The sequence below is a fragment of the Mustela nivalis genome, assembly GCF_964662115.1.
Source record: "Mustela nivalis genome assembly, chromosome: 17".
NCBI lineage: Eukaryota > Metazoa > Chordata > Mammalia > Carnivora > Mustelidae > Mustela > Mustela nivalis.
Genome location: NC_139036.1, coordinates 4,544,169 through 4,567,540, shown reverse-complemented (window position 1 = coordinate 4,567,540; position 23,372 = coordinate 4,544,169). Strand labels below are relative to the sequence as shown.

Sequence of the window (23,372 nt, the reverse complement as noted above, 5' to 3'; positions counted from 1 at the left end):
GGCTCCTGGAGACACTACGTCAAGCTGTTTCCCATCTCCAAGCCCTCCCTCCAGCGATTCCCACTGCCTCATGGAGCTAATTTTAACATTCTTCCAAACTCAGCCAAGGGTGATCTCACCCCAGAAGTGTTCCCTGACCCCAAAGCTCTCTGCTATTCCTGCTATTCCTGCCACACAGAAGCACAAAGGGCGGGGCGCCTGGGGGGGCCCGGTCGGTTTAGTGGCTACCACTTGGTTTCAGCTCGGGTCGTGATCTCAGGATGATGATGAGATCCCGCCGAGCAATGGGCTCAGCATGGAGCCTGCATAAGATTCTCTCTCTGCCTCAGTCTTATGAATTACAACGACGTGCGTGTCTTTGCCTCCAGGATCCCGCATGACTCCGTCAAGGACAAGGCATTATTTATCCGACAGAAACCGATCCCCCACCAGGTGCGCGGCCAGGCAAGCCGCGGGAGCTCACCGCCCTCCCGCACTCCCCGCCCTGCCCCGCAGCCTGCCCCCGCGTCCGTTTGCGGGCGACCCCGGCCCGCGCCCCCGCTTCCATCAGACCCCGGACCGCAAGGCAGCGGGCAGTAACGATCGGAAAGGGACGCAGCTCTCTGCTTGCAAGGCCTCCCTCCGAGTATGGTCTCGGATCCGGACCCGGGCATCACTCGCGAGCTCGTCAGACACGCAGGTGCAGACCTCCTGGCGCGGGGCGGGGACGATCTCGGGTCCCAGCCCCAGCAGGGCTGGCGGCCGCTGCGGGGCCCGGCGGTGGAGCGCTTCCAAAGATCCGCGCACGCGCGGAACCGGTGTGACGGGGGAACGCAGGCCCAGCGCCACCTGGCGGCCGCTAGTAAAACCTGCCCTTTCCCGGCGAAGGAGGCGCCGGCTTCTTCACCACGCACCGGAACAGCCACACCCTGAGCAGCCCCCGCCACCACCCGCCCAGGAACGACCCTTTCCGGAGCACCCACCTGCAGAACCCAGACTTCCCAAGGGAGGCACCAGGTCCTGGAGAAGGCGGTTTTGCCGTTTCCTGCAGTTCCCCTCCAAGCCGCCGGGATGCACTAGTCATCAGTTTCTTTCCCAGTTTCCTTCTCCCGTTCAAATCCCGCGCCTCTCTCGCGCCAAGAGATGATCGGTCTCGCGAGATCTCTCGGCAACTTACAGAACCGGAAGTAACGTGTGGATCTCTTCCCTTCTGCGGCCATCGCTGAGGCTCCTGTGGGTGAGTTTTGGCCGTGCAAGCGCGAGAAAATCCACGGCCATCCGTTGGCGGGCGCGATGTCTTTTGACCCCGGGGGTCCGATACTCTCCCGGCGGATGAATAGCACCCAGGGAAAGGGGCCGGGATGGCCTCCATCTGTATTCCCGCAAGCCTGAGGGCCGCCGAGCTTGGGAATGGCGGAGGAGAGGGGGGTTTGGGAACCCCGCATATCGGCTCATGGAGGGGAAGCGTTCTCTGGGGATGGAGACAAGTCTACTAAGTGTAGTTCCTTAGAGATGGTCTGGAAATAGTTACCTGGTAAAGCCAGGGAACTTGGCAGGCCGCGCTCGCCCAGGGGAAGGCTTTTTGGACCCGAGATGCGCAGTCCTGCCCAGGCTTGGGGACGGAGGAGCCGATGGGTTTTGTGGGGAGCTAAACGCGCTCGCGCCCGGGTCTGTAGTGAGTGGACGGTGGTCGGTCTCTGCAGAGTGTGATGTTAAGGGAGTGAGTTGTGGGTCTCCGTTGCCTTCACGCATCAGGGGTGCGAGTCCCGTCTTGACTACCCGGTGATGCAGGAGTTGGAGGGTGTGAGCTGAAGCAGGTGTGTTACTGTTGGGGAATTACTATCGTTATTATTTTAGACTTTATTAGCAGAGGGAGAAGCAGACTCCCCGCTGAGCAGGGAGCGGTCCGCGGGCCTCCATCCCAGGACCCTGGGATATGACCTGAGCCGAAGGCGGATGCCTAAGGGACGGAGACCCCGGGCTCTCGGGAATTCTTTATCCCATCAACAAATACAGAAAATCCCGCGGTAGACTAGAATCGTTCCCGGGGCTTTCTGACCTGCCCAGCTGGCAGTGGTACCGTTACCGGTGTGGAAAGTGGACTCGACCGTGGTCCCTTAAGGGCTGACGCGGCTTCTGACTTTCCTCTTCAGCCGAGATGAAGTTCAATCCCTTCGTGACTTCCGACCGGAGCAAGAACCGGAAGCGGCACTTCAATGCGCCGTCCCACATTCGCAGGAAGATCATGTCCTCCCCTCTTTCCAAGGAGCTGAGGCAGAAGTACAACGTGCGGTCCATGCCCATCCGGAAGGATGACGAAGTGCAGGTCTGGAGCGCGCGGGGGTCTCCGCGGAGCCCGCACGCCGGGCCCGGGAGAGGGATTGCGCTCGGGCGAGGGATTGCGCTCGGGCTGCGATGCGCCTGAGACGCGGTTCCCGGAGCAGGAGGGCAGGAGGAAGCCGTAAAGTCAAACGGGAAACCGTGTCAGTCGTCCCAAGCACCAGAATCTGGGCCAGGTAACCGGAAGAAGGGAGGTGGTTCCGAACCAACGCACTACTTTGTGAGGCGCTTTTTTTCGGTGCGGTTGGTCAGCAGAGATGCGTCTGAGGACCAGTTCGGGCTCTGTCCGAGTTAAAGCCCAGATAGGGGAGCCCTCCCTGGACCGTAGTTTTACGTGGTGGTTTTATGTTTGCCGGTGGACACCTTGTCAGGTCGATTCAAGTGAAAATTTCTGTGTTTTCTTAGCTGTAACCTGCAGCTGGGGATGACAGGATCGAGGCCCGGCTCTAGAGCAGCGTGTGCCTGTCGCCAGTATTGATGGGGTTAGCGGGCGTTTAGGTAAAAGGCCAGTCTCCAGATGGCCATGTGGGTTGACACCTACCGTTGGTTGCCACTGTACTAGTGCGGGATTTGTCGGTGCTTTCAGGACGTGGTCTTGGCTTTCAAGATTTTTTTTAAAGATCTTATTTATTTATTTGATGGACAGAGATCGCAAGTAGGCAGAGAGGGGGAAGCAGGTTCCCTGCTCAGCGGAGAGCCCAATACTGGCCTCCATCCAGGACGCCAGGATCATGACCCAAGCCAAAAGCAGAGGCCTTAACCCACTGAGCCACTCAGGCACCCCTCAAGGTCTCTTAATGTGAGAAAATCTGCAGCTGGAAAGAAACATCTGTGCAGAAGCACTTTGGGTTGCTTCCAGAGTGACTGAGCATCACTGGGACTCGGGGGTGGGAAACTGGACTTTGGGAAAGAATTGGTTCCCACACATCCTTGCTGCTGCCTGCCCTGACACTGGGTTGGACACGTTAATGGGTTGTAAATTTAGTCTTGTGGCCTCTTGCCTCCTTCCATGCGGAGTAAAGTTCCTTGTTGTCCACCTGCTACTAAAGCCAAAGTGGGGTCGTGTTTTAACCTTTCACCAAGCTCGTGGCTGCTTGTGGACCACCAGTTGATGGATGTGCTGTCCATCACTGGATTTATATTTGCAGCTTCAAGCCAGAGAGAATTATTGGCACGTTTCCGCTAGCCGTCCTGTCTTTGAAAATTGAAAGGTCTCAGATCTGGTCGAGTTAGTGACGTTTCCATGATCTGTAGCTTTCCTAGATCCCAAGGTGTGTTTTTTTGGGTTTTTTTGTTGTTGTTGTTTGTTTGTTTTTTGTTGTTTTTTTTGTTTTTGTTTTTGTTTTTTTTTTTTTTAAGATTTTGTTTATTTATTTGACAGAGCTCACAAGTAGGCAGAGAGGCAGGTCAGGGGGCAGGAGGAGCAGGGAGCTGAGCGGAGAGCCTGATGTGGGGCTCGATCCCAGGACCCTGAGATCATGACCTGAGCCAAAGGCAGAGGCTTAACCAACTGAACCACCCAGATGGCGCCCAAAGGTTAATCTTAATATTTCTGTTATTTTTGAACATAACATTTAGGTTGTGCGAGGACACTACAAAGGTCAGCAGATTGGCAAGGTCGTCCAGGTCTACAGGAAGAAATACGTCATCTACATTGAACGAGTGCAGCGAGAGAAGGCGAATGGCACAACCGTCCATGTGGGCATTCACCCTAGCAAGGTAGGTGTTTCTGAGAGTGCCCGAGAGAAGAGAAGGAATTTACAGGAGGTGTTGGCAAATGTGGTTGCTTGTTCGCAGGGCCCTCCCAGAGAACTAGAATCCTTGATTTTAGAGGTTCTAGAAACCAGTCTTAAAAGCCAACACAGTATTTGAATGGAGTTCTAGAAATCGGGCTGAAATTTTTTATGAGATCAAGGCATCTTGACCGGTCATGATGTATATTTAATCTATCTTCTCCTCAAAAGCTATGGTGAACAAATCTTAAAATCTAGGAAATAGGGTAATTTTTCTATTAAATGGAGCTGATGCCCTGTTCATTCTCAGTATTAAGGCTAAGTAAGCAGGAGCACCTGGGGGATTCAGTCAGTTAAGTGTCCAACTTTTTGGTTTTGGCTCAGGTTGTGACCTCAGTGTCCTGGGATTGAGGCCCCCAAGTGGGGCTCTCCACTCAGCGTAGAGCTTGCTTGAGATTCCCTGTCCCTGTGCCCCTCCCACTAATGCACTGTCTCACTCCTGCTCGCTCTCTCCCCACTCCCTCTAAAATAAATAAATAAATCTTAAAAAGTAAGTAACGCCAGGTAAACAGGATGTCAGTTCTACAACCCTGTAAAGTATTAAGCCATTTACAAATGGGGGAAAAAAACGAAGCCCACAAGCTAAGATCTCCTGGATAGTGGTAGTGTCTGAGCCAGCATAGAAAATCTGGTCTGTTTCCCATGCAGGTACCTGTCTGGAACTTGGATGTGAATTCTCGGATATTGTAATTTCTCGCTTCTGGTTTTTAAAAGATCTTATGATGCTGCCATAAATCTGTTTCCAAACTACAGGAAAGTTGGAAGGATTGGTGTGGCAATACTCCTGCATCTCTTTCACTTGGAATTCACTATTAGTGTTTTCCTGTGTTTTCTTTGCCTCTCTTCACTACCTCTAGTGGATTACCAGCGTGGTGATGCTTCCCTCTAATTCCTTTAGTATGTGTCTCTTGAGAGCAAGGACTTTGCTGTTCTCTGGCCTTCACCAGTCCTGTGTCTGTCCCACCAGTAGATCGGCTACTATCCAGGTCACCAGCCCAGTGATAGCTTCTTGGTCTTTTCCAGGTAGCACAGTGTAGGATGTAAGTTTCCTTCACTGTGGCTCGGTGATTGTCTTCATCTCTTTATTTCAGTCTAAGGACTTCAGACCTCTAAAGGCAGAGGACTCTGGCCCGGACCTCAACACCCAGTTGGCTGTTTTGCATTTTAGCTTGAATTTCTGATGGGTAACATCAAACCTAATGTGTTCAGACTTGTGATTCTGTCCATGGTTTGCCACCAACACAGCAGCTTTGTCCTCCCAGTTGCTCATTTTAGTAGTGGGAGTAACAAAGTTGTAGTCTTTCAGCAAGATTAGTGATTGTGATGCAATATTGTGTATATATCACTACTGCTGATCATATCTGTAGAACTTAAAAGTCTGTAAGTTGCTTCTTTTTTTTTTTTTAAGATTATTTATTTATTTGACACACAAAGTGAGATCACAAGTAGGCAGAGAGGGAGGCGGGGGAAGCAGGCTCCCCACTGAGCAGAGAGCCCAATGCATTGCTCGATCCCAGGACCCTGAGATCACAACCTGCGCCGAAGGCAGAGGCTTTACCCACTGAGCCACCCAGGCGCCCCAGTTTGTAAGTTTATACCTTAACATGTGTCCTGTCTGCCATCCCTGGCTGACCATTTTAATCTTGTGACTTTTTACAATAGTACCTATCCCTGCCATCATACAGTATTGGTCTGTCTGATGTCTCTCACCATAATGTGCTCAAGGTTTCAGGTGTCTGAGTGTAGCCTAACTGTAGGGCCTTATTTGATCACCCTATAGGATTTAGCCCCTGCTCACCAGCAGTCCTTAGTCTCCCCCATATTGCCTGTTTTTCTGTATATCAGAGTCTGACATGTATCCACGCCTTTTGTTTTCTCACTCCCCATACCAAAGTACAGGCTCTGTGATGGCAGAGATTTCTTTTTGGTGGTTTTGCTGTGTTCCCAAACCTGGTTCAGTGCTCTTTGCCCCTGTTCCTCGCCTTCCTTCACAAGACCTAAATTTACCATCACCTGGAGACCTTTAACTATTAGATTTGTCTCAAGAAGAATCTATACTCTGGTTTTGTGAAACTACATTTATACTCCAACTTGATTCTCAAGTTACGGTAAAAACAACAATGTGTATGACTTGATTAGCTTGTGAAGCTGGTAACTCTAGAAGTGTTTTTTTGCTTTGCAGGTGGTTATCACTAGACTAAAACTGGACAAAGACCGCAAAAAGATCCTGGAACGGAAAGCCAAATCTCGCCAAGTAGGAAAGGAAAAGGGCAAATACAAGGAAGAAACAATTGAGAAGATGCAGGAGTAGTCTTCTTTGTGACTTGAAATAAAAACTGTTAAAATGAAGAGCCTTTGCTTTCTGTGTGGAGCTTGGGGATAACACCCCCCTGCCAGCCGGTGGGTTTTCCGGGAAGTCGGGGGGCATTTGCTACTGGAGGCAGGTCCCCCATCCTGAGCCTGGACTGTGCTAAAGAAAAATACTATCTAGGTAGAGGGGGTTTTCCCATTTGAGCACCAACTCTTTAGTCACCGAGAGTAATGAGATTCCGCTAACATAGTGGGGGTGTCTCCCTTATTAGAGCAGGCGGTAATTGGGGGGGCATCATGGCTCACTGAGGAAAGCTCAGATAAAGAGACCTGTGGGCTACGGCCGAACCTGCTATCTCCCTGCTGCTGGGTGACGACTATGTAGGTGTGCTTGTGGCGTGCTGCATGTAAGTGACACTGCCCACGTGCTGGGGCTTGAGTACAAGTGAGAAGCCACTGCCCCCAGCTGTGCTCATCCTTTACCGTAATCTCGCGGGCGCTGGTGCCAGTGGCGCCAAAACCTCAGAGCGCAAATGCTTACGTTGCAGTTCGAAGTAAACGTTCCTCTGAAATGGGTTCCCGGGGCTCTGAAGAGGCGCCTCCGGCCTCACTCCTTTCCCATGAAGCTTCTAGATGCAGAATGAGGGATGCAGCTCACTTTCCTCACTTCCAGACCACGGGCTTTGCAACAGCGTAAGGGACGGGGTCAGCGGCTCGCTCTGCCAAGGTCACGCGTGGGCCGGCCGCAGGTACCCCCAGCCCCAGGGACCGCGGAACAACAGGCGGCGAAAACCCCTAGCGGGCCCCGTCCCTCCGGGAAGTTAAAAAGATGCCCGGCGGGGGCGGGGCTTCCGGCCAGCGCGGAGCAGCTTCCGGTGCGGGCGGCGGGGGAGGGGAGGACGGACCCCCAGCCCGTCCCCATCACAGCCCAGGCCTCCGGCCTGGGTTTGGCGGTTGATCCTCCCCGCGTCTCCCGGCCTCGCTCATTTGTTCATCCCCGAACTCGCCGTCCTCGCAGGAGTCAGGAGTCGGGGGCAGCGATCGGTGGGCGGGGCGGGGAGGGGTGCAGACGAGCCTGGGAGGCGGGGCGGAGGGGGCCAAGCCGGGAGGGAGTACAGGGAGGAAGGCCAGGCACGCAGGGGAGGTGGCGCCCGCAGCGGGTCTCCAGGAGCGGGCGGGACGTCTGTCAGGGGATGCGGGGAGGCTCTGCTAAGTGCTTCACCTGCGTTATCCCCGCGTCTGCATCAGGAAACCAATACGTCCCCTTGTTGTGGCTGAGGGAGCTGAAGCCCAGTAACTCCGCCCGGGGCTGGGACACACCCCTCAGCCCTCCCCTTGCCGGCCTCGCCCTTGCACCTGCACGGGAAGCGTCTGCCTATGGTCCTCTGAGCATCTTTTGTCTCGCCGGATCCTTGGCCGTCTGAAGCAATACCGCCCGGTAGAGGGATCAGCACCTACCTGCGAGGTTGTGTACGCCCGAACCAGTCGGCGACGAACACAAGATCAAGTGCTCCAGAGACCGGGCTGTCCAGAGGACGGAGAGGTGGCAATCGGCTGGAGTCGCTGGACCCATCAGGAAGGCGGCTGAGTTCACAAGACCAACGAAAGGGCCTTCCAGGTCTGGGACACCGAAGCAAAGACTCACAGGTGGGTGAGGACGGGAGATGGCTCCAGCTTTCCCTAACCAAGGTCATGTATCCGTAGTTACCCCGCCGTCACAGACCGCGTCAGGAAGCTCGACACGGTACTTTCCTGCTGCTGTGGAACAGGTGCTGAAAACCGAGACGACCGCAGGGAGGGGCAGATAAGTTGGACACATTTGTAGAGCGCTTAGAGACGCTGGGAAGCAGGAGAGTGCGGGCTCTTCTAACCCGACCTGCGGCCAGTTGTTGCCAGGCAGCCAAGTTCCCAGGATGGCCAGATCATCCCTTTTTCCAAGAAGGGCAGCCAAGATTCCTCTATGAAATCCCATCTGTACCTATAGGTAAATCGTTCTCATTTCTCAAAAAACAAACACTGATGGACTAACCAAAATAGGCCCGTTAGCACACTGTAGCGTTTCCTAGCATATTGTGAGGACCGTATCTCAGATTAAAGGCTGAAATTTTGAATCTTTTTGCTATAAATTATTTCCAACCTGTCTTCATTCTTTTATAGGATGAATTTGAAGCTTTTGCTTCCCTTGCAGTCCCCTGAAGGGCCTCAAATAGCAGCCAGGGCAGCCACTCAATTAGAGCTGCTGGTTTCAGGGACGAGTCTGGAAAGTGCTTTCCTGGATCCTGCTGAATATCTCGTGGTCTCTTCTGAGGACCTTTGGCTGTGGGGTGATAACATATTCCTTTTAAACGTGATTAAATGATTAAATGTGACTGGTAGGGGCGCCTGGGTGGCTCACTCCATTAAGCATCTGCCTTCAGCTCTGGTTATGATCCCAGGGTCCTGGGATAGAGCCCCACGTTGGGTTCCCTGCTCAGTGGGAAGCCTGCTTCTCCCTCTGCAGCTCCCCCTGCTGTGCTCTCCCTGTCAAATAAATAAATTCTTATAAATAAAGAAGTGTGACTAGTAGATGAAACAAACTGGTTTATGTACTGCAGAACTTCTTAGAGACTTTATTTTTAAAAAAAGATTTATTTGAGAGACAGTGGGCACTTGTGAGCAGGGAGAGGGGCAAACGTAAAGAATCTCAAACAGACTCTGCTGTGGAGACCCACGTGATGGACCCTGAGATCACCACCTGAGTTCAAAACCAAGAGTCAGATGCTTCATCAACTGAGCCACCCAAGTACCCCCTCTGAGCCTTTAAAATGTCCATTTACACTGAGGATCTTGAGCTCACACTTAAACAACATTTGCAAACATTCTATTTCTTCAACACTGAAATGTATGTTTTCCACATATATTAATCTGGATGTGTTCATTTAACGTAGGTCCTCTGTTTTTTCCCCCTCAAAAAAAAGTCATCAGAAAGTCAGCAGTTTTACAGTCAGCAGAGTCTTAGAATCAGGAATGTTCTGTGGTCAGCCAGTGATGCTGAACACGAGAGTTTGAAGCCTTTTTAGTGGAGAATCTTCCAGACCTCAGCTTAACTAAGACTGTTGCTCAGAGCTTTGAAGCCTTTTCAACTTTCTCTGCTTTCCAGGGTTCTGCCCTGCCTCTCGGCTCTCCCTCCGATGGTGGCATCCCATGGATTTTGTTTTCCCCCCTATTGCCATTACTCCTGTTTTCATCACGTGAACTCTTCCCCTGGCCTCATCGCCATCCTACAACCCGGAGTGGTTCTAAGGAGTCTCAGTTGACTCTCAAGTTCTCTCCCTGAGGAATTCTCCCATCTTGGTGGGGTGTACCAACCGGAGTACCTCTTTTTGGCATAACGAGCCCCTGACAGACCTCTCTGCACATAGTTGGAGTTTTTCCATTTCTGGAAACAGACAGACCCTGCCGCCTCTAGTCAGAGCCGTCAAGCCCGTACTGGAAGGGGTCTCCAGTCTTGGAATGCCCAAGTTCATTTAGATTTTCTGCTTTGTTCTGGAAATATGTGGGCCTCAGTTCAGGCAGAATCAAAACTAGTCTAAGCCTGCAGACCTCCCAGGAGGGCAGAACTTGTTTCCTCACCCACAAAGCTGGACTCCTCTGGTTGGATAGGAGACCATTTATTACTTATTCTGCCTTCCTTGTAACAGTCACATGATCACACTCCGAGTCACTGATGCTGGCATGCCTTCATTCCTGGTACCCTCTACTGTCTCCCCCAGTCCTGCTGCAGCCACTCCTTAGCCCAGGCCCCGAGAATGGTCTCTGTGGCACCAGCTGGTGTCATTTCAAGCAGTAGCAACATCTGAGGATATGCCAAATATGGCCAGTGTTTGAGAGCCTCTGGGAAGGCCTGCTGCATGGACACGATGCTGGACGGTTATGAGAACGTGGTCCCTCAGGGTAAGGACTCAGTCTTCACTCACTACTCCTGTGTGCCGTCACCAGGGGGAAACTGTCATTCAAAAATTTCCCAGCACTTTCTCCTTCATTCTCCTAAAATGCAGACAGACTCTTCGGTCCCAAGAAATTGATTACATTGATTGTGGGAAAGCTAAAAAAGCCCCTTCCTGGGGCTCCTGGGTGGCTCAGTGGGCTAAAGCCTCTGCCTTCGGCTCAGGTCATGATCCCAGGGTCCTGGGATCGAGCCCCGCATCGGGGTCTCTGCTTGGCAGGGAGCCTGCCTCCTCCTCCTCTCTCTCTCTCTCTGCCTCTGCCTACTTGTGATCTCTGTCAAATAAATAAATAAAATCTTTTAAAAAAAAAAAAAAAGCCCCTTCCTGGTGCTAACTTCAGGTTCAAGTTTGCGGTTATCATGGTGCCTTCCAGCAACATTCTCCCATTTATTTATATTATTTTAAAAGTTACTGAGGGAGAGTGTCCGTCTACTGCCTGAAGCATTTCCATGTATCCTCTCTCCTACTCATGTAATAAATAAAGACCAGTTAACTAGGTTTCACTTTATGAGCGAATAGTTTCATTCACTCTGTTTGCCTAAAGTCTAAAATTACTACATATTTCTATATATATCTTAGTAACTTTATTCCTCTGTGATCTTCCTTTTCTGTGGTGGTCTTCAAAAATCAGATGAAGAATGAGGAACTGGCAGGGAAAGTCTCCCAGAGGGAATATCGGAGATTTTAACTCTGTTTTTTCTCTCCCTGTCTTAGGCTCCTTCTTACAGTTGTCCACGATGCCCCAGAAACCTGGAAACGCCCCTCCTCATGTGTCCACTACAAGTGACACGGAAACGGAGATACATCACATGAGAGAAAAGTTTCTTGCAAGTGTGACCAAGTTAGTTGAAAGCAAAAGTTACAACAGTAAGGTATTTTCCAAAGAAAAGTACTTTCAAACGATAAAGGAAGTCAAAGAAGCTAAGGAAAAGGGGAAGAAGTCCTCGCGCGACTACCGCCGTGCGGCAAAATACGACGTGATCTCTGTGCAAGGCACAGAGAAACTGATCGAGGCGACACACGGAGAACGCGACCGAATTCGGTATTACGTGCATAAGGAAGAGTTGTTTGACATTCTCCATGATACACATCTCAACATTGGACACGGCGGGCGGACACGCATGCTCAAGGAGCTACAAGGAAAGTACGGGAATGTCACCAAAGAAGTCATCGTCTTGTACCTGACGCTCTGTAAACAGTGCTACCAGAAGAACCCGGTACCCAAGAGAGGTCTTGCCCCCAAGCCCATGCCTTCGAAGGACACTGACTCCAGGTGCCAAGTTGAGGTCCTGGACATGCAGTCAAATGCCGACGGTGAGTTCAAGTTTATCTTGTATTACCAGGACCACTTAACCAAGTTTATTATTTTACGGCCATTGAAAGCAAAGCGGGCCCATGAGGTAGTCATTGTCCTCTTGGACATCTTCACGATTCTTGGTACACCTCGCGTGTTAGACTCTGGCAGTGGTGTGGAGTTCACAAACCAGGTTGTGCATGAGCTCAGTAAGGTATGGCCAGACCTAAAGGTTGCCTGTGGTAATCAGCGCCCTGGCCAGGGCCCAGGCTCCCTGGAGCAAGTCAGCCACGATGTCAAGAACATGGTAAGGGCCTGGATGCAGAGTAACCGCTCACGTTGCTGGGCCGAAGGCCTGAGATTCGTACAGATGGCGAGGAATCAGATGTTTGACGTGTCCCTGCAGCGAAGTCCATATGAGGCAATGTTTGGTTTTAAGGCCAAACTCGGGCTGTACTCTTCGCACTTACCCCGGGAAACTGTGGCCATCTTACAAACAGAGGAGGAGCTGGAAATTGCTGAAGAACAACTAGAGAGTAGCCTTTGGAGGGGGCAGGAAGAAAGGACTGAGGTCGCAGCAGACAGATCTGATGTGGACGAGGATCTCGATCCCACAGCTCCAGAAGCAGCAGAGCCCAGCACCTCACAGGGGGCCCCACGTCTCTTTTGCTGGTGACCAGGCACCTGCCGAGTGGGCGCCATATGGCCCTTGGGGAACTACCACCAAATTCCCTGGGGAAAGGAGCTCGAAGGGTAGACCTTCCCATCAGTCAAATTGTCCATGGAAGTCCTTGCTTGAAGGGGCAAACCTGGTGAGGTCTGTGACCTGGGGCCACCATGACAAAGGACCGCAGTCTTGGCAGCCTAGAACAGCAGGAATTTACTCTCTCGTCCTTCTGGGGCCAGAAGTTCAGAATCGGGGTGTCAGCAGAGTCTGCCTCTCCTGGAGGCCCTGAAGGAGAATCCATTCCGTGCCTCTGGCCTTTCTCTGATGGCTGCTTGCAATCCTTGGCTTGTACAAGGCCAGTCTCTGCCCCATCTTCCTGTGGGTCTCCATATGTGTTCTCCTTTTCCTTCTCTTAGAAGGACCCATTGGATACCAAATCCATGTAATTGGGTTTAAGGCCCACCCCATTTGAGGGTGATCTCATCTCGAGAGCCTCCCCTAAATTATATTTACAAAGACACTTTCCCCAAATGTGGTCAGAGTCTCAGGTACTGGGGGTTTGGCCCTGGGCATAACTTTCTGGGGGACAGAGTTCTACCAACTACCGAGTGTGTTTGCCTGCAGGATGTGAACTGATGGGGTCTTACCAGTGAAGCTGGTGGGGGTGCCCTCCCTATTTCTAGTACGCATTCCTTCTGCCAAATCCTGCTCTTCAGACAATATCCGAAAAGACAGGGCACAGAGGAAAAGATGGAGATGAAGGACAAGTCAAGAGAGAAGATGTTGACCCAGCACACCCTGGGGAGTGGCCACCTCAGCACCTGCTCTCTATTTCCTGCTTCAAGAAATACCATAGGTGCCGTCCCACCTCTCAGAACAGCATGTGCAGGGAACGGTGTGACCTGCCTGGAACGTACTTTAAAAGTTGGCCAGAATTAAGACATGGCTAGGGTTTCAGTCTGAGTCTGCCAGTTGTCTCTGCCTTAAGAATAGCAAAGCATGTCTTTCTGGAACAGGTCAGTACATTCCAGGAAGTGACCAGTCGCCAGGGACTCTGGAGCAAAGGGCAAACATGGGCCAGATGTCCCTGCTCTGGCCAGAGGAGACTAGAGCAAGGGCCAGTCTGAGTCATGGTTCAGGGTAAGGAGAGCTGACCTGGACAAGGAGAAGGACAATGCCTTGGATCTGGGTTCTGCTGTGTTCCTATGGCCGAGACAAAAGCCTAGCCCACTGGAGATGTTCTGGGAGGATCTGTCGTGGGAACGAATAGTTCTGCAGAGGTGACCACGGGAAGGAGAGGGATCTGGACTTTATTCCCCCGTGCACTCTTCCTTCGTATCCTGGAGCCATTCAAGCCCATTCTGATCACTCCCTGAGCCAGTTCCCTCCTCTGTAAGGGGCAGTACCTACCCCTACTCACAGAAGGGGCAACACTGCCTGCCTCACAGGGTGTTGTGAGAACCAGAGAGAAAATGTGGGAAGGGCTTTGTCTAAACGCTGAGTTAGTTATCCTTGCTACCAGTGGAGCCCATCCCCCACCTGAAAGCTGGAGGCCTCTGCCCTTCCTCTGCTGGTTAAACAGTGGTACCGGGAGGCTACATGATTATTATTAGAAAGGAGGTGACAGCACCTTCCAGCTTGTTCCGGGGGAGGGAGGGGATCCTGTTCCATCCTTGGCAGGGACCTCACTCTGCACTGCTCCTTTGTCACTCACCCTGGCAGGGTCTGGGAGGCCCAGCTCCACTCATGTTACCAACGCTCTTGCTGACCTACTGCCTCGTGGTTGCCAGGCAAACCAGGAACCGCACTGTGGACCCAGGCAGGGGAGAGGTGAGATGAGGCACAGCATCCCCGCCTGTCCCAGGGAGGGGCTGCAGAGAACCCAGGTCTCCCGAGCTGCTGCATCTCCACTCTTCCTTCCCCTTTTCCTTCTTAATGCTGGTGGTGGGAGAAGAGTTAGAGGTGTACACTGAGACCTGCTATGGCCTTACTCTGCATTTCAGCATCTGGAACAGAAGCTTCCAGGGTCCCACCAGCTGCTTGCAGCGTGCAAATGTAGTTCGTGTGCGAAACTGAAAACTATCACCACCATCACTCTAGAAAACCAGGTTTCACATACATCTCTGGAAAAGTTGGAAGATCTAGCCACACCAGGCCTGCATCTTTGCATCACAGCTGAATGGAGCTCGGTGGCAGCCCCCAGGGGGCAGTCTGCGCATGTGTCCTCCAGTCCTCCAGGTGGCCACTGTCAGGCCCCCGCAGAATATGGCCAGGTGCATTTCTGTGGCCGTTGCTGGAGAAAGGCACATGAAGTCAGAATATGAACCAAGGCCAGAAACCGACCTCTGTTTGCTTTAAGAATTTTTTATAAAAGTGGCATTACAGGGGCGCCTGGGTGACTCAGTGGGTTGAAGCCTCTGCCTTCGGCTCAGGTCATGATCCCAGGTCCTGGGATAGAGCCCCACATCTGGCTCTCGGCTCAGCAGGGAGCCTGCTTCCCCTTTTCTCTCTGCCTGCTTCTCTGACTACTTGTGATCTCTGTCTGACAAATAAATAAATAAATCTTAAAAGAAAAAAAAAAAAAAGAAAGAAAGTGGCATTCCACATCAGTGAGAGGGGTGGCATTACTCCGTTAATGTGTTTAAGGAGGGAACACATGAAGTCTGATTCCAAAACAGGAAAATAAACTACAAAAGTGTTGGGGGAAATGCGGGACTGTCGTGATCTTGGAATGGAGAAAACCTTCCTAAGCACTACAGGAAATTCAAAAGCTGTAAAAGAAAAAGCTAGTACACTTGCTCTTCATAAAAATCTCAAACATCTATGGAAAATCCTGGTTTAAAAAGTGAACAATGGGCGCCTGGGTGGCTCAGTGGGTTAAGCCGCTGCCTTTGGCTCAGGTCATGATCTCAGGGTCCTGGGATCGAGTCCCGCATCGGGCTCTCTGCTCAGCAGGGAGCCTGCTTCCTCCTCCTCTCTCTCTCTCTCTCTGCCTGCCTCTCTACCTACTTGTGATCTTTCTCTGTCAAATAAATAATAAATAAAATCTTTAAAAAAAAAAAGTGAACAAAGGTAAGTGACATTGGGAGAAAATACTTGCAACACCTAAAACATACTCATATTTTAAAAGTTTGCTTACAAATGAATAATGAAAAGAGGAGCCAACAGTGAGCGAGCAGAGGCTAACAGAAGGAAAAGAAACAGGTAATGCTTCATGTGTCTGCGTGTTCCTGCGTTGTGTTCGAAGAACCCCGAGGCTGTTCGTTTCACAAAACAGACTCAAGTTATTTGGGAATCTTAATGTTCTCCACTGTGCAGGTGGGAGAAGAGACACGAGCCTAGTGATCCTGTCTTGACTGGACAAACCTTACAGATAAGGAGCTACAGTGATTACTAGGTTATTTTCAAGACCGCTGTACTCATTTCCCACAGCTGCCACCCCACAATGAACTGGGGGGGCTGACATAACAGAAATGTATCGTGTCACAGTTCTGGAAGCCAGAAGTCTGAGATCAAGGTGTCCACAGGTTTGGCTCCTTGCCAGGGCACTGGGGAGACTTCCGTGCCTCTCCTAGTTTCTGGTAGCTTCAGGTGTCCCTGGGCTTGCAGATGACACCTTTGCATCTGTGTGTCTGTCTGTCTCTGTGTCCAAGGGTCCCCTTCTAATAAGGACCCCATCGTTGAATTGAACAATGAGGCAGAAGAGGAAATGTTGCTCAGAAAGGGCATCTAGCCCAAGACTCAGACCCAAGTCTTTCCAAGTCCGAGGTCAGCTCTTACAACCACCCCTCTTGCTCATGAATTTCTAGGGGTGCCCATTGCTCATGGGAAAATGGCTTAAACCTGATGGCCCAACTTGATGTGTAAGCTGGCACACAGTGTGGTCCCGACTCAGGCACAAGAGCAGCTTCGGTTCCACTGCCCTTGCGGTAGGGAGAGAGACCACCAGCCAGTCTAGGTCCTGCTAGAGTCGCTTATACTTGCCAAGACTTGGTTCCCTCAACCCAGAACAGATGGCTGAACCGGCCCAGATGAGTGTTCTTCCTGCTCTCTATGTCATATGGAAACTGTCCTCTCCCACTTTCACGCTTCCTGCCTCTCCCCAGACCACCATGCCGAAGCTCCCCATCAGGGCTCATGTCCCCGCCTCCGAGAAGGTGACAAAAGATGGGAGATCCAGAGATAGATGCTTTGTTCTCCATCTGCCACTTTATCAGAACTAGCTTTTTGTTTTGTTTTAAAGATTTTATTTATTTATTTGACAGATATTACAAGTAGACAGAGAGGCAGGCAGAGAGAAAGGAAGGGAAGCAGGCTCCCTGCTGAGCAGAGAGCCAGATGTGGGGCTGGATGCGGGGCTCCATCCCAGGGTCCTGGGATCATGACCTGAGCCGAAGGCAGAGGCTTTAACCCGCTGAACCACCCAGGCGCCCCTATCAGAACTAGGGATAAAACCTGCTTTTCTGCAGCTCTCGGAGAAGAGGGACACTTTCTTCTGATATTTGTGAGATGCTGTTCCCAGCGGTTTTGTGAAGCCAAGCATCGGAGTGCCCTTAACACTGAGAGAAGCGAGGGAAAGTGCCTGAGGACCTGACTTACACACTTGCTTCCCAATTATGTTGCAAGCTTTTTGGACATGAGGGCAACAGACCATTAAAGCACGGCTTGCCAAGGCCAAGTTCTATCGCTATGCAGGTCAATTACCTCTGCCCAGTTACCTTAACCTTTTCCAGTCCCATAGCTTTGGGTTGTAGTATTTGAAGGGGGAGGTTTTGATTTTGTTTTTAAATGTTATTTACAAATCTTCCCACTTGGGGCGCCTGGTGGCTCAGTTGGTTGGGTGTCTGCCTTCGGCTCTGGTCATGATCTCAGGGGCTCTCTGCTCAGCGGGGAGCCTGCTTCCCCATCCCTCTCTCTGCCTCTCTGCTGCTTGTGATCTCTCTCTCTCTCTCTCTCTCTCTCTGTCAAATAAATAAACAAATAAAATCTTTAAAAAAAAAAACAAATCTTCCCACTTGATTGTGGACATTTTACAGAAATCAATTTAAAACCTGAGATACTTTTAAATATGAAAGAGAAAGAGTCCTTCCCAGGACTCTTGTTCCAAAAGTTAACCAATGGCAGAATCTGTTTGTCCCTGGAATCTTCTTCTGAATTTTGTCCAGAATCCTATCCCTTTGAATGTATTGAAATGTGGTTTCTCTTTTAGTTCCTGGTTCCTTTTATTGTTTTTATCTTGGCGCTAATCTTTGTTTACCCAGGTTCTGACATTTTTACCCCAGAATTAATTACCCCAGATGGTCTGCTCTCCTGTGTTTTCCAAGCAAACAAAGTGGGCAGGAAATAAGAGTTTCCTGAGCAAATCGGCCTTCCGTTTTAGTATGAGACTTTGCCTTTCAGAAGCTTGCTTCTTTCATGTCTACTTCTTCTATTTATAATTGATTAAAGATTTTTTTCATTTGGATCTAATTAGATTTTACCTTCTCCCAATTCACAAGTAGTCCTAATATTTTGCCTTTTGCTTCCCTGAGTCTCTTTCGTAGAATCCACTGTTCTGTTTAAGGTCAACTGTAACATCCTTTTTGTTGACCAGCTCCTCGCTCAGACCAGCTTCTCCACACCTGGAACTTTGGCTTCAGATCTCTTCTCTTCTTCTAGGCTCTTCTAGGCATTTCCCTTGACAGGACCATGTGCGTTAGCAGCTGATGAGCTCTGAGGAGCCTTGCCTCTTGGCGTTTTGCACAGATGGGTCCCTCCTAACTTTGGTGAGTCATTCAGCAACCAGATGTTTGCTTTTCTCCCCTCTCCACTCTACCTCGAGCCCAGAGTGTGCTGTGCCCTGAAGGAGAGCACCTTTGGGGCGCCTGGGTGGCTCAGTGGGTTGAAGCCTCTGCCTTCAGCTCAGGTCATGATCTCAGGGTCCTGGGATCGAGCCCCACATCGGGCTCTCTGCTCAGCAGGGAGCCTGCTTTCTCCTCTCTCTCTCTGCCTGCCTCTCTGCCTACTTGTAATCTCTCTCTCTGTCAAATAAATAAATAAAATCTTTAAAAAAAAAAAAAGGAGAGCACCTTTCTTTCTGCCTTTCCGTGAGGCAGGAATCCTGGAAATGCCCCCCTTACGTTGCAGGGACCCCCACCAGGATCTTCCTTCCAAGAGTAACCCAGATCACCAGTAACAACCCAGTCGCAGAGCCCTCTACCTGAACTAGGGTTGGGCCAGGCTAGACACCTGACGGCTGCCTCCCCTACTGCAGACACTTTCTGTACCCGGAAGAGAGCCTCCACACCCCCAGTCCTCTGCCCCTCACTTCCATCCATTCAATGCCTACAGACACCTGCTGTGTGCCAGGTGTGCTGGCCTGTGGAGGCACCACCAAGCCAGGGATCATGGTAGCATACCACATGCTGATACAGGGACACGGCAGAGCCTTCTCAGCCGTATCAGGGGCTCTGTGAAGGCCCCGCACGAAGGCCACTGAGCGGAGTGCTGAAAGAGGGTCTGCGGGCTCACCCTTGAACATGCCCCATCCCGCCTACTGTGTATCAGAGGACTTCTTGAAGGTGGGATCGTCCGCAGAAAACCCGACCAAACGTCATCTTAACCCAGCGATCAAATGAACACCTCCAGCATTTGTCCGACCCAATGCTTCTGCGACATTTATACCCAAAATGCATTACGTGGGTCTAATTACAATGAAATGAGAGATAAACCCAGATTGAGGGCCATCCTACAAACAGCTGGCCTGTGCTCTTCAAAAAGATCAAAGCTGGGAAAGACAAAGACTGAAGGAAATAAAAGAAAGACTAAGGAACTGCCCCAGGAAAAGTGGGCTAAAAGACATGGCAATGCAGGGCATGATCCCAAACTTTCTTTTGTTGTAATGGACACTGCTGGGACAGTTGGCAAATCTGAACATTGCCTGCAGACTGCAGTGTTGTTCCGTCAGTGGTAATGTCCTGATCTTGAGAGCTGTGCTACGATTATGTAGGAGTTTTTAGGAAATACACATGGGAGTATCTGAGGGTAAAGGGGCACTGAGTCTGTAATTTATTCTCAAATGGTAGTAGAGGAAGAAAAAAGTGTGGGGGGTATGGGGGGGCAGGGAGAGAGGGAGAGAGAGAGGCCAGGGGAGAAAAAGCAAATGTAGTCATGGTAACATTTGGGGAAATCTGGGTGAAGACTATAAAGGAATGATTATACTGTCCTTCCAACTTTTCTATAAGTCAGAAATGTCTAGAAAAAAATTTTTAGGGGACCCTGGGTGGTTCAGTTGTTTAATCATCCAACCCTCGGTCTCGCCCAGGTGGTGATCTCAGAGTTGCAGCATCGAGCCCCGTGTCGGGCTCTGCACTCACCAGGGAGCCTGCTTGAGATTCTCTCCCTATGTCCCTTCCCCCGTGCATGTGCACTCCCTCTCTCTCTCTCAAATAGATGAATCTTTATTTTTCTATTTTTTTAAAGATTTTTTCAAAGATTTTATTATTTGACAGAGAGAGAGAAAGCAGAAGCAGGGGGAGGAGCAGAGACGGAGAAGAAGAAACAGGCTCCCCACCGAGCAGGGAGCCTGATGAGGGACTCAATCCCAGGACCCTGAGATCATGACCTGAGCCAAAGGCAGACATTTAACGAACTAAGCGACCCAAGTGCCCTCCATTTATTTTTCTTTTAAAGTAATCTCTACACCCAAGGTACACTCTACACTCACGACCATGAGACCGAACGTCGCACACTCAAGGACTGATCCAACCAGGAGCCCCTGCAGTGAGTCAATGTAGAAAATAACAAAGCTGCAGAGTATTAAGACATTAGATAAAAGATACAAAGACTGTAAATCCTAACCTATATCGAGGGAAAAGGGCCCCAAAGCAAGATGTATATACTTGTGTGCTAAAATCTTTCCATTATTTTTCTGTCACGATTATTGTAAAAGTTTATCTTGCAGGGTGCCTGGCTGGCTCAGTCCCTGGAGCCCCAACTCCTGATCTCAGGGGTCGCGAGTTCAACCTCCACCTTGAGCACAGAGATTACTTAAAAATAAAACCTCTTTTCTTTTCTTTTCTTTTTTCTTTTCTTTTCTTTCTCTCTCTCTCTCTTTCTTTCCTTTTTTTAACATTTCCTTAGTTATTCTGACGTCATACATGAATTGGTGTCCCTTACGCAGCTTCTTCAAGCCTTGCCATCTGATCGTCATCTGAACCGCGTTAGGAAGCCCCAGCTCCGTGGGTTTGCGAGGGTCTCCGTAAAGGGAGTGACTTCAGCTTCACCGTCTCTGTCTTTCTCTAAAAGATTTTATCTGACCGAGAGAGAGGGAGAGAGCGTGCACCCACAAGCAGGGTCAGGGGCAGGCAGAGGGGGAAGCAGACTCCCCACCAAGCAGGGAGCCCGATGGAGGCGTCGATCCCAGGACCCCGGGATCACCACCGGAGCTCAAGGCAGACGCTGCACCAACTTAACCAACTCGGCCACTTAGGCGTCCTGTCACTGTACCTTTCTCTTTCCCTTTCAGCCAAAGGGGTTGTACGATCAGGACAGTCTCTGCTCTGCTAAGGGGCCGGAGACCCGAAAATCTTAAAATCCGCCAATCCGGTAACGACCACGCTAAACTCTCTTTCACACCACATACTGTAGTCTACACGGGTCCCATAACGAAATTCCACAGGCTGGGGGCTCACACGACAGACCCGCATTTATTCAGCGCTGGAGGCTGGACGTCCAAAGTCAAGGTGCCGGGCAGCCGGGTCTCCGGCGGGAGCTCTCTTCCGGGTCGGCAGGCGGCTGCCTCCTGGTTCCGCCCCCACGAGGCCTTTCTTCCTTGGTGCGCGTGCGCAGCAGCGGCAGAGCCAGGGAGGAGTTCTCCGCCATCTCTCCTTTTGAAGACTTTAATCCTACCTGCTCAGCGCACCACTCCCGTGACCTCATTTAGCTTTAATTACTTCCCAAAGCCCCACCTCCAGGTACAGCCACTGGGGTTAGGGCTTCAGTGTATGAATTTGGGGAGGGGATGACACAATTCAGTCCACAGCGCTGCGCGGAGACAGCTCTGCGTCTCCTCATTCTGGGGTCCAAGGAGACAGAGAAGCCACCATCTTGACTGAAACAGCGGCAATAAGAACGCTAAAGAAGCTCGCACAGGCAGTTAAAGGCTCTGAACCGGAAGTAGAAGTGTGTCTGGCAAGCTATTGGCCGGATCGAGTCACATGACCCCAACCAATCACAGGGGAGCCAGAGGGCGCCATTTTAGCGTATCCCCAGAAGGCGAAGAGCTAGAGATTTGGGGGGAGTAGCATTAATGGCCACTGTAGGAAAATAAATGGCTACTACTGAAGCCAGCAGACTCTTTGGCTTAAAGTCACATATAGGAAATTGATTCGCAGCAACAGTATTCACAGTAGACAACGGGTGGAAACAGCCCACGGGTCCATCAATGGATGGGTGGATAAGCAAAATGAAATATACCCATTCAAGGGAATCTTACTCAGCCTCTAGAAAATTGGAATTCTTGTGGTGCTTGGCTGGTGCGGCTAGTTTAGCATCTGACTCTTGATTTCGGCTCAGGTTGTGATCTTGGGGTCATGATCTGAGGCCCCTGAGCCCAGGTAAGGCTCTGCACTCAGCTTGGAGTCTGCTTGTCCCTCTCCCTTGCCCTTCTGCTCCTCCCCCTGCTTGCCCTCTTTCCTTCCCTCTCTCTCCAATAAATAAAATCTTTTTTTTGAAATGTGTATAGGGGCACCTGGGTGCCTCAGTGGGTTAAGTGTCTGTCTTCAACTCAGGTCCTGATTCTGGGGTCATGGGATCCAGCCCCACTTGGGGCTCCTTGCTCAGTGGGGAGCCTGCTTCTCCCTCTCCCACTCCCCCTGCTTGTGGTCGCTCTCTATCAAATAAATAAATAAAATACCTTTTTTACGTGTGTATGTACACACACAATTCTACCTTTGAAACTAAATAATACACTATATTGAACTGAACTGAATCTAAATTTTAAAAAGTTTTTAAATGAATATATACATAACAACAGAGCTTCAAAATGCTTAAGGCAAAAATTGAACCAAAGGGAGAAGCAAGTAAATGTACAATAATAACAAATTAATAATAATAAATCTAGAGATATTAACACCCTTCTCAAAAATTAATAGAACAAGTCACCTCCCACCCCTGAAAAGCAGTACAGATACTGATTTAAACACCATCAACCAACTTGGCTTAACTGACACCAAAACAGAGCACCTGGGTGGCTCAGTCAGTTAAGCAGCTGCCTTCAGCTCAGGTCATGATCCCAGGGTCCTGGAATCCAGTCCCACATGGGGCTCCTTGCTCAGTGGGGAGCCCTCTGTTCGTGCTCTCTCTCAAATAAATGATTATGTACTTATTAGTTATTTATTAATAACTATTCATTATATAACTTATTAATTAAAACTAGCTTTTTTAATTGATACTTAAACAACACTGTACCCAGCAACTGCAGGATACACATTCTTTCTAAGTGCACATGAACATTCATCAAAATAGACCATATGCTGGGCCATAAAGCAAGTCTCAACAAATTTTAAAAGATTATTACCATACAAAGTGTATTATTTGACCAAGATGATATTAAATTAGAAATCAATAGTAAGACCTTGAGAACATGTCCCAGTATTTGAACATCAAACAACACACTTCTAAATAACCCATGGGACAAAGGGAAAAAAAATCACAAGGGAAATTAGAAAACATTTTGTAATATAAACGCAATATACCAAAATTTGTGGGATGCAGGGAAAGCAGTACTTAAAGAGAATTTATTAACTAATTCTTATAAGAAATTTATATTTTTAACTCAAATTTTTAAAAAGGATGTAAAATCAATCATCTAAGCTTCTATTTTAAGAGGCTAGAAAAAGTAAGTAGTAAAAGGGGGGAAAATAGCTGAACTTCTGGCCCAGATCGGGCTGGAATAGACAGATTTCTTATGCAGCTTAAACCCTGATCATTAAATATAAAACAAATACAAGAAGGTTCTGATG

At 50.0% G+C, this 23,372-nt stretch overlaps 2 protein-coding genes across 5 annotated transcripts; both read left to right on the top strand.

Annotated features, from left to right (window-relative positions):
• Positions 1 to 840: 840 nt before the first annotated feature.
• Positions 841 to 6,461, top strand: RPL26 (ribosomal protein L26). 2 transcript variants are annotated; one of them, XM_082708187.1, is made up of 4 exons: positions 841 to 1,216; positions 2,133 to 2,305; positions 3,898 to 4,038; positions 6,295 to 6,461. In XM_082708187.1, exons 2-4 carry the CDS (start codon positions 2,138 to 2,140, stop codon positions 6,421 to 6,423), a joined length of 438 nt encoding a protein of 145 aa, XP_082564313.1. In that variant the 5' UTR covers positions 841 to 1,216; positions 2,133 to 2,137; the 3' UTR covers positions 6,424 to 6,461. The 2 variants fall into 2 exon arrangements, with proteins under 2 accessions (XP_082564313.1, XP_082564312.1); XM_082708186.1 differs by having other exon boundaries at positions 1,180 to 1,407.
• Positions 6,462 to 7,280: 819 nt separating this feature from the next.
• On the top strand, positions 7,281 to 15,431 carry KRBA2 (KRAB-A domain containing 2). Of its 3 annotated transcripts, none has more exons than XM_082708170.1 (3): positions 7,332 to 8,069; positions 9,562 to 10,355; positions 11,123 to 15,431. In XM_082708170.1, exons 2-3 carry the CDS (start codon positions 10,313 to 10,315, stop codon positions 12,376 to 12,378), a joined length of 1,299 nt encoding a protein of 432 aa, XP_082564296.1. In that variant the 5' UTR covers positions 7,332 to 8,069; positions 9,562 to 10,312; the 3' UTR covers positions 12,379 to 15,431. The 3 variants fall into 3 exon arrangements, with proteins under 3 accessions (XP_082564297.1, XP_082564296.1, XP_082564298.1); XM_082708172.1 differs by lacking the exon at positions 7,332 to 8,069 and having other exon boundaries at positions 10,198 to 10,355; positions 11,123 to 11,722; positions 14,373 to 15,431; XM_082708171.1 differs by lacking the exon at positions 9,562 to 10,355 and having other exon boundaries at positions 7,281 to 8,069.
• The last annotated feature ends 7,941 nt before the right edge of the window (positions 15,432 to 23,372 follow it).

Coding starts and splice junctions, on each gene's coding strand:
- RPL26 (XM_082708186.1), top strand. CDS start 1,341: ATGGCCTCCATCTGTATTCCCGCAAGCCTGAGGGCCGCCGAGCTTGGG. Junction 2,306..3,897: donor GGAAGGATGACGAAGTGCAG/GTCTGGAGCGCG, acceptor CATAACATTTAG/GTTGTGCGAGGACACTACAA. Junction 4,039..6,294: donor TGGGCATTCACCCTAGCAAG/GTAGGTGTTTCT, acceptor TTTGCTTTGCAG/GTGGTTATCACTAGACTAAA.
- KRBA2 (XM_082708170.1), top strand. CDS start 10,313: ATGGACACGATGCTGGACGGTTATGAGAACGTGGTCCCTCAGG. Junction 10,356..11,122: donor TGAGAACGTGGTCCCTCAGG/GTAAGGACTCAG, acceptor TCCCTGTCTTAG/GCTCCTTCTTACAGTTGTCC.